Raw genomic sequence first — 12675 nt, 5'->3', positions numbered from 1 at the left:
GCAAGTGCCATAAAGTATGACATTTTCTCTACAAAATGCTTTTTTTAAAATTTTTTCTACGATTTTTTTTGATCGAGTTACAAGACTTCGAAGAAATACATTTTTTACAGTACATTTTTCCGAAAAATGACGTCTACCGCCGACATTAGCATTACCCAATGTGCACCACGTGGAGGTTGCCGGTCGGCTTTTTGCACATCGTGTGTGTGTGTGTGTGTGTGTGTGTGTGTGTCACAGCAGATATAAGGAGCCCACAGTTCGTCACTTCTGCACTATTTAACGACTCCAAACCCTCTTTACTGTGTATGTGCCTACGTGCGTGTGTGTGTGTGTGTGTGTGTGTGTGTCACAGCAGAGATAAGGACCCCGCAGTTCATCACTTTTGCAGTATTTAATGACTCCAAACCCTCTCTGCTGTATGTGTATGCGCGCGTGTGCATGAGTGTTCAATGGTGTGTATTTCGTGTGTGTTCGTTATATCAACGATATTCTACGACCACATATTTTGCTATTAAATCAAACCTGTCGGAACTTTATTTTTATGCAGGACAACGCTTGATCTCATAATCGAATATAACGCGACGATTTTTTCAACGACACGCAATTAGACTGTTAAATCATCCCACTAATACCCCGGACTTAAATCCAATCGAGCACATTTGGGATGAAATGGAACGACGATTAAGACGTCGCGAGGAACAGCCGCGAAATTTAGAAGAATTGGGAGAAATTTTAACGGAAATTTGGCACAATATTCCGCAAGATTGTATTGCAAGATGTATAAATATGCGAGAACGCTTGCAAGCAGTATTTGATCAGAGAGGAGGAAATACACACTATTGAACACTCCTGCGCGCGAGCGCATACACACACAGCAGAGAGGGTTTTGAGTCATTAAATACTGCAGAAGTGACAAACTGTGGGGTCCTTATCTCTCCTGTGACACACACATACACACACACAGTAAAGAGGGTTTGGAGTCGTTAAATACTTCAGAAGTGACGAACTGTGGGCTCCTTATCTCTGCTGTGACACACACACACGCGCGCGCGAGCGCGCGCGCACACTCACGCGCACACACACACACACACACACACACACACACACACACACACACACACATACGATGTGCAAAAATCCGGCCGGCAACCTCCACGTGGTGCACATTGGGTAATGCTAATGTTGACGGTAGATGTCATTTTTCGGAAAAATGTACTGTAAAAAATGTATGTCTTCGAAGTCTTGTAACTTGGTAAAAAAAAAATCATAAAAAAAATTAAAAAAAAAGCATTTTGTAGAGAAAATGTCATACTTTATGGCACTTGCATTGGATTTGTTGATAAAAAAAATTTTTTATTGAGCTACAAGCTGTTAAAGATACGTAATTTTAAGGAAAAAACAGTGTATCTTTTTTGTGGCATAGTACTAAGAAATTAAGAAAATTTTTGAAAACCATTAATAGTATGTTAAAGCTGAACCTTCGAGCTTTAAAATGGTTTTTTGATTTTTTGTCTACGATGATTTTTCACGGAGTACGGATATCATTTGTAAAAAATGCAGATTTAGCTTCAAAGTTGCGTAACTCAGTCAAAAAAAATTGTAGAGAAATTTAAAAAAAAGCATTTTGTAGGTAAAATGTTGTAGTTTATGAAGTTTTACTTGAATTATTCGAAAAAAATTTGTTGGTCCATCTGCAAAGTGTCAAAAATACGAAATTTTAACGAACAAAACAAGGTGTGCTTTTTTACTGCATAAGACAAGGAAGTTAAAAGAATTTTGAAAATCTGCTGGTAGATCGTTAAAGCTCGATCTTCAAGCTTCAAAATGCTTTTTTTATTTTTTATCTACGATGATTTTTCACCGAGTTACAGTCATTTGAAAATAGCCTAATTTTGGGTGTCTGGAAAGTGTTCCCTATTTTTTTTTGAGTAGTGTATTTTTTTTTTTTGAGCGACACCAATTGCCTGGATGAGTAAACGGCAGACATGTGTATCGTTATCATCAATGGAGACGGAATATAATGCCTTGGCTGCATTGTGTCAAGAGGCTATATGGTTGCGGCGGTTGTTAACAGATTTGGTCGAACCACCCGATGGACCAACGATCATCAATGAAGACAACCAAGGTTGTTTAAAATTTGTCAAGGTTGAACGAGCCAGTGGTAAAACATATTGATACAAAGGAGCATTTTATCCGAGAGCTTTGCAACCGGGATCAGATAAAATTCTTGTACTGTCCAACGACGGAAATGGTGGCAGACGGATTGACGAAACCCTTGGGAGCTTCAAGGATGGTATTATTCGTTGATCAAACTGGATTATCTTAAAACAGGACAAAGGTCATTAAGGAGGAGTGTAGGAGTCTAGGGTAATGATCGTTCCATAACAGTGTACTCTATGATCAGAAAGTACCGTGAATTTTTAAATAAAACAAAATAGAGTTAAATTTCAGGCAAATTTATTTTATCTCCTTCAAAATATGATCCATCTGAAGCAACACACATGTGCCAACGCTTGACCCAGTCCTCCATGCATCCCTGGTAGGCCGAAGAAGGGATGGCCTTTAGTTCCCTCGTCGCATTCTCTTTGATCTCCTCGATCGACTGAAATCTCTTTCCACGAAGTGGCAACTTCAACTTGGGGAACAAAAAAAAGTCACACGGGGCCATATCAGGTGAATACGATGCTTGCTTGATGGTATTTACTTGATGTTTGGTCAAATAATTCAGTACAATTCGGGCTCGGTGCGATGGTGCGTTATCATCATGCAAAATCCAAGAATTGTCGGCCCACATTTCCGGCCGTTTGCGACGTACAGCATCTCTCAAACGCTTCAAAACGGATAAATAATATTCTTTGTTGACTGTCTGGCCCGGTGGAAGGTACTCATAGTGCACAACGCCTTGGCAATCGAAGTAAACAGTCAACATCACCTTCACTTTTGAGCGGCTTTGACGCGGTTTTTTCGGTTTCGGCTCGTCTTCGAAGCGCCACTCGGACGATTGTTGCTTTGTTTCCATGTCAAATTCATAGACCCATGTCTCGTCGCCCGTAATTATCCGTTTCATGAAGGTTGGATCACTTTGGGCTTCAGAAATCATCTCTTCAGCAACTGTCTTTCGGTGGTGTTTTTGCAAGAAATTCAGATCCTTCGGAACGAGCCTGGCTGCCACGCGTCTCATACCCAAAACATCAACCACAATATGCTGTGCCGTTCCATATGCAATGCCAAGTTCACTAGACATCTCTCTTAAGGGCTTTAGACAGGGTGACGGTCTAAAAAAAAACCGATTTTTGGGAATTTTTTTTTAAATATATAATAAAGTCAAGTAATTTTTTTTATAAGTACTTTATTGTATCAATGTTTGAGTATATAAAAAAATTTTTTTGGCCTCGTTTACTATAGTTAAGGCTGCTATACAAGAGGCAATCTTAAGTAGCTCTTTTTACCGCGTTGACAGCAAATCGACCATATGCGTTGTCTGAAACAAAAAAATGAAAAAGATTATGAAAGATAATAAGTATAGCTATAGTCGTACGTAGGGAAATTGCGATATTGCAGAAAAAAACAAAATGGCAGGCATTTGAAAATTTTTTTAAAAATTCGATCTTTTTTTTGTTGCGAAAAATGTTAATAAAATTACGAAATTTTTATTAATCAAAAAACGGCTACGATAGACGATAGAGATAGGTTTTCTGAATAAAATGCAATTTACTCCAAGTTGATACGTTGAATAGATTTTTTGATTTGCTGTCAACCAGGTTGAAAAAAGTGGTTTCGAGAAAAACGCGTTTAAAGTTTTACTTTCAGATTACTATACGTAAATTACATATTAAATTAAGAATTAAAATTACTTACTCTTATTCGGCAATCCCTGCGCCATATAACAGCTCTTCTACATCCAAATTTGCTGTGTTCACGCCAGCAGAAGTTGTAACGCATAAGCGACTTTCGCGCGTATTTTCATAGGCTTGGCGCTCAGCGATACGGATGAGTTCTTCGTCCGTGTGGTGGCAATAATCGTATAATATTTGGCCAATTTCGATGTTCAGAAGCTCCAATACATCTAGGAGCGCTAGATGACCATCGTTAAACATTATTGTAGCGACATTGGCGGCAATTTGAACGATAGAGGTGCCACTAAAAGCTGACTTAGGTGCAATTTTCCAAATAATTTGATTAATACTTTCATTATTATTTTGATTGAATGCACCTAAGCAGCGCTCTAAAAGATCGTCCCGAGTGAGGTCTTCATATATCGGTTTGATTGCCTGGGACACAGTTTCTGGCATCGCAGGTTCGTGTTTAAAATTATTGATATTGCCAAGCGCATAAGCTTTTTGCCACTTGCACCATGAGTCTTTTCCTGTCGGGCAATTATCATGTTGTGGTTTTTCGTCCGTAGAGCACTTGTGGAAGAAAGTGGCCCAGATATCTTTCTTCATGTTTTGAAGGGAATCACTGTTGCGCCTTATTGCAAGACCGTAATACAGCGTGAGATCTTTTATTAAATTGTCGGTCAGTTTGCCTTTACCACCGAGACCCTTCTCATTTTTTTTGCGATTTCGCAATCTGGTTCCCATCCTCTTTTGTACATGATTTATACACTCTTTTTTCTGTACATTATACGGAAGCTGCTGTACGATTTTACTATAAGTTTTTGAGTCGCCGTCTCCTATGTAATTTACGTATTTTACGCCATGTAATTCTTCAGCTCTTTGAAACATTTCGAGCATGGCATCGGGCTCCATTTTACCTGCTGAGCCTGTATGATTAGCGCTGCATTGGTTTTCATGTTCCTGCTTCCAAAGTTCATATTCCGGTAAATGGGTTTTTTTCTGCCATACTGTGCATTCTTTACAATACGATGATTTTACTGAAATATCAAGTACTTTTTTGCTGTAGTAACCTATGACGGTTACAACACCATGTAATGAACTGAAACCGCGCTTTCGCCAACTGCCATCGCCAGAAACGGTTAGTCCATTAGATTTTTCACATTTTTCATTTGTTAATTGTTTTTCAATGTCACAGGCTTTTTTTATTGTTAAGTTTTTTATAGCTTCCGTAGCATCACAGATTTGAGATATTATAGTGTTATAAAATGTCCTGAATATAGGACGCGGTAAATCCATGAACGCGCAAAATTTCTCTGCTCCAGCTAATCCTATTCCGATTATTCGCATTGCAAAAATAAAACGACGATTCACCTCATAAGCATTTTGAACTAGTGGGCACGAATTTATTTCTTTCCTTACGCAGGATCGACACTTTATAATAATTTTAAATCCAAGTCCACGTTTGTTACCTTCGTGAAACTCTACATCTCCTCCACACGTTTTGCATTTCACATATGTGCTTATGGCGGAAAAAACAGCAATGAAATTAATAATCCTGTAGCTGATATTTGGATTAATAATGACGTTAGTTTCGCCAAAGCTGCTTAGTTTCTTCGACGAAGTGCTGATATTTATATCTGACTTCTCTGCTTGGTAGCGATTTTTCGGAACACATCTTTTTCTTTTTCTATCTGCTCTCTTCGTTGATTTTCCAACTTCGTGCCTTTGTCCTTTTCTATCCATGATAATAAAAATATTTACAACGTATAACGATCTTTCTGAGCGCTTGAAGTTCGTCGCACAGTTGCCGAAAGACGACTGAATATAATCTCATCTAGTTTTCCCCACTCTCAGACGACTGTACCCTACCTGAAAACAAACAAAGGCCCCTCGTGCAATTCGGAGAAGGTCGAGCGGCCACACTGCATTATATCTGCGCGCTCGTCGCACCGTGCGCTCCGTTCAGACACAAACGCTGCTTCAAAAAAATTGCTGTATCTTCGTCACCTTTCAGAATTTCGCTTTGAAACTTGATATACATATTCTCGAGACATATATCTTTCAAAATATACCAAAACTGAAAAATCGATTTTTTCAAACTTTTACCCTGTCTAAAGCCCTTAAGCTGGTATGACGATTTTCAAGCACCATTTCTTTCACTTTCTTCACGTTTTCATCGGTGTTCGACGTCGATGGACGTCCGGAACGAGGGAAATTTTCCACCACTGTACGACCACTTTTAAAGTCTTTATACCACTCGTATGCTCTTGTTTTTGATAGAGCAGATTCGCAAAATGCTTTTTGCAACATTTTCAGTGCATCGGCACACGAAATTTCGTTCGCAACACAAAATTTCAAACAAACTCTTTGTTCAACAAAATTATTCATGGAAAAATGCGGCAAAATGAAAAAAGTTGACTGATGTAAACAAACACCAGGCAGACACTAATGATCGGATGGCACTAAAACCTGACAGATGTGCGTCTTAAGGTCGTACCAACATAAGAAAAAAAAATAAACCGGTTCCCGCATGCGCGGTACTTTTAAATAAAAAATTCCTGGTACTTTCTGATCATAGGGTATTTAGAGAGCGTTGTAGAGAGATTATAACTAGGGCGAGGTTTATTATCTTTTCTATTGATTGATTATATATCCTTGTGTGAACTACCACGTTCCTTTATGTATTCTTGTGCTATTAACTTTAACCAAATATAAGTGTGGCTTTTATACGCATATTCAGTCTCTCACTTTCGACACGTACCATCCTCACACGACGACGTTCCCCGTCAGATACTGTGGATAGCGGATAAGTACTTTATATATACTTTATGCCCAATAATTTGTATATAAGGTTTGGCATTTGCCACGCGGTACGTTAAGTATTATTGCGCGATAGGTTCAAGCGTGAGGCGTGGTGGCTGAGGAGATTAAGGCGCGTGCCTTTTATTTTGTCCTCAGCAGCCGCGTGAAGAGAGGTGTTTGAAACCTCGCAGTGCCAATTTTTTTTAATAATAGCTACATTTATTAATTGTAATTAATTTTTATTATTTTTAGCAAGATATCAATCGTTATATTAGGTGCGCAGCTAAGTTTCCGCTGTTTGTCAATAGATGGCTCCAGCAGTAAGTGCTGGTCGATTTAAACATATCCAAAACATCATGAACCAAGCTTAAACATATGGTAAACAAACCGCCTTGGCACGTTAGTGATTTTGTTTTAGCGTTATATACTTTTGATTGTGTAAAAATGTCTGATTTTGTGCCAAATAATCGTCATTTGCGAGAAGTGTTGATTTTCTTATTTCATTCGAAGAAAACGGCGGTTGAAGCGCATCGAGAGCTTCAAAAAGTTTACGGAGATGCTGCTCTAAGTGAAACAACGTGCCGGGTTTGATTCCGTTGCTTCACAGACGGTGATTTCGATGTTGACGGCCTTCCGCGTGAAGGAAGGCCAAAAACATTCGGAGATGCTGAATTGGAGGCAATGCTCGACGAGGATCTGTGCCAAACGCAAGAACAACTTGCTTCAGCATTAGGAGTTACCCGCTAAGTCATTTCCAAGAGATTGCATGCGTTGGGATGCGTTGCATGATTCAAAAGCAAGGAACTTGGGTTTCTTATGATCTGAAGCCAAGGGACGTTAAGCGTCGTTCTTTCACCTGTGAACAACTACTCCAGTGGCAAAAAAGGAAGGATTTTCTTCATCGCATCGTGACGGTTGATGAAAAATAGATTCATTACAGCAACCAAAAGAAAAGAAAGTCATAGGGACTGCCCGGTCATGCTTTTACGTTGTCGGTTTGGCCGAAATCACGCTGCGAAGGTTATGTTGTGTATTTGGTGGGACCAGGTCGGTGTTATTTATTATAAGCTGTTGAAACCAAACGAAACCATCACTGGGAAACGGTATCGACTTCAATTGATGCGATTAAGCCGAGCACTGCGCGAAAAACGGCCACAATACGAGTAGAGACACGACAAAGTGATTCTACTGCATGACAACTCTCGGCCTCATGTTACCAAACCCGTTAAAACTTACGTGGAAACGCTCAAATAAGAAGTCCTACCTCACCCGCCATATTCCCCAGATATTGCGCCGTCTAATTATTATTTGTTCCGTTCGATGGCACATGGTTGATTAGCAGTTCCGCTCATATGAAGACATCAAAAAATGACTTGATTTGTGGATAACCTCAAAAGACGAACACTTTTATCGTAACGGTATTCAAGCTCTGCCAGAAAGATGGGCAAAAGTTGTAGCTAGTGATGGGCGATATTTTGAATGATTCATTTGTAACCATTTTTTTACAATAAAGTTGCATTTTCATAAAAAGAAAACAGCGAGAACTTAGTTGCGCACCTAATATATTATTCGTTACATGAAACAAAATGTGATAATCAGAAAGTTTGCATATTTATTCAAGTCTATTTATTATACAATTATTATATATAATACAATTATATAAAGAACAGAATTGAATTCGCAATATGATGCAATCAGAATTCAATCGTTAACACACTATTTATTATCTGCGCCGAAATTTAAAAATATGCTACAAGTTACTTGATATACATCAAAGTTAGCACATAAACGCAAAATTTTTAGTGTGAATCAATTATGTTTTTCTGTGAACATACATAATATTAAATGTTCTATGTATTAAAACACGTTATTCTTTTATATAATGTTTATGATGTACAGACAATTTGTGTTTCCAATGCTTTTACGTAAATTTTCACCCCCAACATTGTACAGCAATGTCAAAATTGTATAATGAATAAAAATAAATAAATAAACTTGAATAAACACGGAAACTTTCTGATTATTACATTTTGTTTTATGTAACAAATAATATATAACGATTAACATCTTGCTAACAAGGAAAGGATCCGACAATGATCTCGCCAATTTTAATAAAATTTTATGAGCAATCAGTATTCATTCACACCTTTATTGTAATAAAGCCATTTGTTGCGAACTCAGGCATTTTCGAGAAAATGATGTTAGTCCCAGTTGCGCACAGACCCGATCGGATACCACCAATCACGTAATCTAATCTAACCCAACCAACGGAAATATTTTAGGCATTGGCCGTTATGATTGGTGGTGTGCGCAACTCCTTAAATTCCGCGAATACCGCTCACTTTTAAGCTCTATCGCTCCGGAAACGGAAGTCCAATATTTAAACTAATAATAAAGTAAATTAATTCATTTTTTTTAACTTTCACTTTTATTCCCTGAAAGGGCAAGGACATTATTATTTTATTTTTGAATTGATTTCTTCTGATAGAATACCGAAATTACCAAAAATATTTAGGATACTGAAAATATTGAAATTAATCGAAGAGATAGTAACGTTGCGTTAATAAGTCATAATAGAAACGTTATTTGACATTACCTTGTTTTTTAAAATTAAATATTGCAATGATGTCGCTGGAATATTTGAATATTATTATCAATGTGTAACATTTCAGCAATATTTCTCTGATGTTTCACAGTAATATGTAATATTTCTGTGATATTTCACAATAATATGTAATATTTCTGTGATATTGCAATGTTGCTGTGATATCACTGCAATATTACGTGCTATGTGGCACATTTGTATCAAAACTTTGCGTCGAAAATAAATGTTATCATTTTGTTAGTAACATCTTAAACCACGCGTGAATTTATTTTTTCTCTCCCGCCTCGAACCTTTTCTGTTAATCCGGCCGCGAACTAATTTTGCGCAATAATAAATAATGGTTGCTTCAGTCTTATATTTTTAGATTAAAAAGTAAAATACTGTAAGTTGTAAAAAGACGTTTCAGGCTGTCATTAAGACGTTTTTAAAATGATGTCTTTAACTGGTCTAAGATATGACGTATTATAGATTTCTATTATTAGTTGTTGACGTCATAGATCAAAAATGGACGTCTCTGTGTCGTCTGCGTCATTAGTCTGCTACTTGAGAAACTAGCATACCCAGTCAGAAATAGTTCTTCGAAATGATGTCGTTTCGATGTCGAAAATGCAAGTCGAAAATTTTTGAAATTTTCGTAAATTTTGATAAATTTTTTACTCAAATTTTGAGTAATTTTTGACTTCTATTTGACATCAAAATGACATTGTTTCGAGGAGCTATTTTTGTTTTCCGAGAACATTTCGTCAAGCACGAAAAAATAAATTACCTTTCTCTTTTTAAAGAATTATTTCTGACTAGGTAAGATGATTTAAAAATCGAGATTATTTCGATATTAGTTCGGTATCAGGATTATTGTTGAAGTTATTTTTTTATTTTTGTACATTTAAGATAATAACGTTTTCAATTAAATTTATTTTTTCAAAAATCGCTTTATTTTTATGTTTAAAAATAAAAACAATTTTCACTTCTTAAAATAATTATTAAAAATTATTTTTTTAACAAATAAAGAATGATTAAAGAAAACTTTTCTTGTAATTTTTTCGATTTTCTGTATGTTTAATGTTGCGTGATACGCGAGTTGAATTGCCGAAATTCACTCCGAATAGAGCGCGAGCGAGAACTGTGTGAGCGATTAATTTTATCAGCGCTCGGATTAGATACAACCCTGAGTGCGCGATTACGAGAGCGAGTCCGACACGAGAGCGCGAGCGACGACGGTAGCGTAACTTTTGGTATAATGAGAGAAATGGGAGGCGGGAGATGAAAAGAAGGCGAACAGAGTGATCACTCAATGTAATTAAAGGTTCAAAGTTACTCGTCTTTAATCACTAAATTATTTATAATGTCTCTGTCTCGTTGATTGATAAGAGCGTCCGCGCAATTTTATTCAATAAGCGCGTGTCGATAACTAAAGCATACTCGCGCGCCTTATAACTCCCGACACTTCCCGATTGTTTATCGCTCGGTTACGGATATTATGGGACTTACTCGCATCGCTTCTCGAATCTGAATCTGTGGATCTCTCGCAGAGAGAGCGAACCTCCCTGCTCTGGTTTAAGCGAAGAAAAGCCGGGAGAAGCAAAATGTCTCATTGACTCGGATGGACTAATTACTGTATCGTCATCGACGATTTAAAATGGCAACTGGACCGGACAGGTAAACTCGCTATTTGCTTGGTCCGACCTTTCCTTGCGTGTACGGACGACCACGACAAAAACTTATTTGCTTCGCATACAAAATATTATTATTGTTACCGTCGAAGTTTCTCATATTCTTACTTTCGAAAAATCACCGAGACAGAATATTCTCGACGAGATACGGCGCGTAGAACGGATGTTCTTATGAATACAATGATATGATGATTTGCACGAATTTCATAATTTTGAATTTGATACCCTTTGAAATTAATAAAATAAGAAAAAACAAAGTACAGTAACTTATAATTAATCTGACTTGAACTATACATAATTACTTTGAAACATCGTATAATTATTTGAACTTGAAACATCGTATAATTCTTTGAACTTGAAACACTGTATAACATATTTTTTAGAACATTTCTTAGATTTTTTAATGTAAACCTTAGAATACTTTGAAGTACACATATATGAAATTTTTGAAAAAAGATATAAGTTTCTCAATTTATGTGGAGGAGAGAGGGAAACATGGGAACATGTTTGGGAAAGATGCAGAAGCAGGGGGGAGGAGGAAGAAAGTTGGTAAGTGGCATGCTTCAGAATTTTAGGAGAAGAGAGAGAGGGAGAAGAATGGATGAAAAGGATAGAAAAGGAGAAGAAACAGATGGTGAGGGAGGAAAAGGAAGAGAGGGGGGAGGGAGGAGAGGAATGCGTGTGAAGAGAGAATAGGAGAAGAGAAATGGAGGGGGAAACCTAAGCTACAGAGAGAAGAGAGAATGGGGATGGTTGGATGTAAGTGAGAGAATGAGGTGTGTGAACGGACGAGAATGGAGGACAAAGATTGTAAGGAGGTTGGCATGCGATATACAGAACTGCGTGGAGATGCGATGCGTAGAAAGAGAAAGCGTTTAGATATGTAGGGACGGAAGCGAAAAATTGCGAGAGGACAAGAGACGAGATATGGCAGAGGAAAATGCGTGAGATAAATGGCGTTACGTTACTTGCGAGAGGGTGTGTTGGTTAGAGCGGCGTGCGTTGCGTTAGGTTAAGGTAGAGATATTGTATGAGGAAAATTGTATACATAAATCCCGAGGGGAGAAATAAACTATTTATCTGTCTATTAATTTTTCAATATTTCTTAAGTATTCCAATTTGTATAAAAATTCTGAAGAAATTTTTCAGATAATCAATATTGTTTACAATGATGTCAAATAACGTCGATTCTTCAAATCATTATGTGCAGAAATCATTCTACTTGTTTTCATGTAATGAATAATAAAAATAAACAATGCAGATGTAAAAGTGCAATTAGTTAATTTTCTTTTTACATCATTGCATCGTTGAATCGATTCCGAATTGATATCGATTCGATTTTTGAACGAAATTTTTTAGAATATACGATTGTTTATTACATATATTCCAAAAATATTTAATATTGTAACGATACGCCCCTCCACCGTCCATGCGCCTCCGTTCCGTCCACCGAACACCGAACGCCGAGTGCAGTCGAGGGCCACGTGCGCGCACAACCGAACTTCGCCGTGCGACCACGCGGCGACACGCGCGCCGACCGTGGCGTTCCGTAACGCTCCCACTCCGGCTCAACCGACCGAACGCGCGGATTGGCTTGCTCAGCCGCGCGTTCGGATATATAAGCCGGCAGTGGGAACGCACAAGTCAGATCCGTCCGACTATCCGACCCGTCCACAGACCGAGCATTCTCGATCGCTCCTTAAAGACGAGCATTCTCGTCGCACTCCGATATCCTCGACGGGCATTCCCGTCGCTATCC

The 12675-nt window shown here is 37.9% G+C and overlaps 2 protein-coding genes across 2 annotated transcripts in view; one reads left to right on the top strand and one right to left on the bottom strand.

Moving 5' to 3' along the window:
• LOC105204319 (tyrosine-protein phosphatase 69D) overlaps window positions 1-12675 on the top strand; it is a 309057-nt gene that overhangs the window by 133370 nt on the left and 163012 nt on the right. The window lies entirely within an intron of this gene.
• Window positions 3167-6006, bottom strand: LOC105206762. Its single transcript, XM_011176232.3, has 2 exons — window positions 3859-6006; window positions 3167-3481 (listed from the first exon to the last, which is right to left on the bottom strand). The coding sequence occupies exon 1, from the start codon at window positions 5580-5582 to the stop codon at window positions 3861-3863; it is 1722 nt and encodes a 573-aa protein (XP_011174534.3). The 5' UTR covers window positions 5583-6006; the 3' UTR covers window positions 3167-3481; window positions 3859-3860.

Source organism: Solenopsis invicta, chromosome 9, assembly GCF_016802725.1.
Source record: "Solenopsis invicta isolate M01_SB chromosome 9, UNIL_Sinv_3.0, whole genome shotgun sequence".
NCBI lineage: Eukaryota > Metazoa > Arthropoda > Insecta > Hymenoptera > Formicidae > Solenopsis > Solenopsis invicta.
This window is presented reverse-complemented; position numbering and strand designations above follow the sequence as displayed.

Bases quoted from the DNA above. Each gene is read 5' to 3' on its own strand.
- LOC105206762 (XM_011176232.3), bottom strand. From the start codon at position 5,582: ATGGATAGAAAAGGACAAAGGCACGAAGTTGGAAAATCAACGAAGAGA.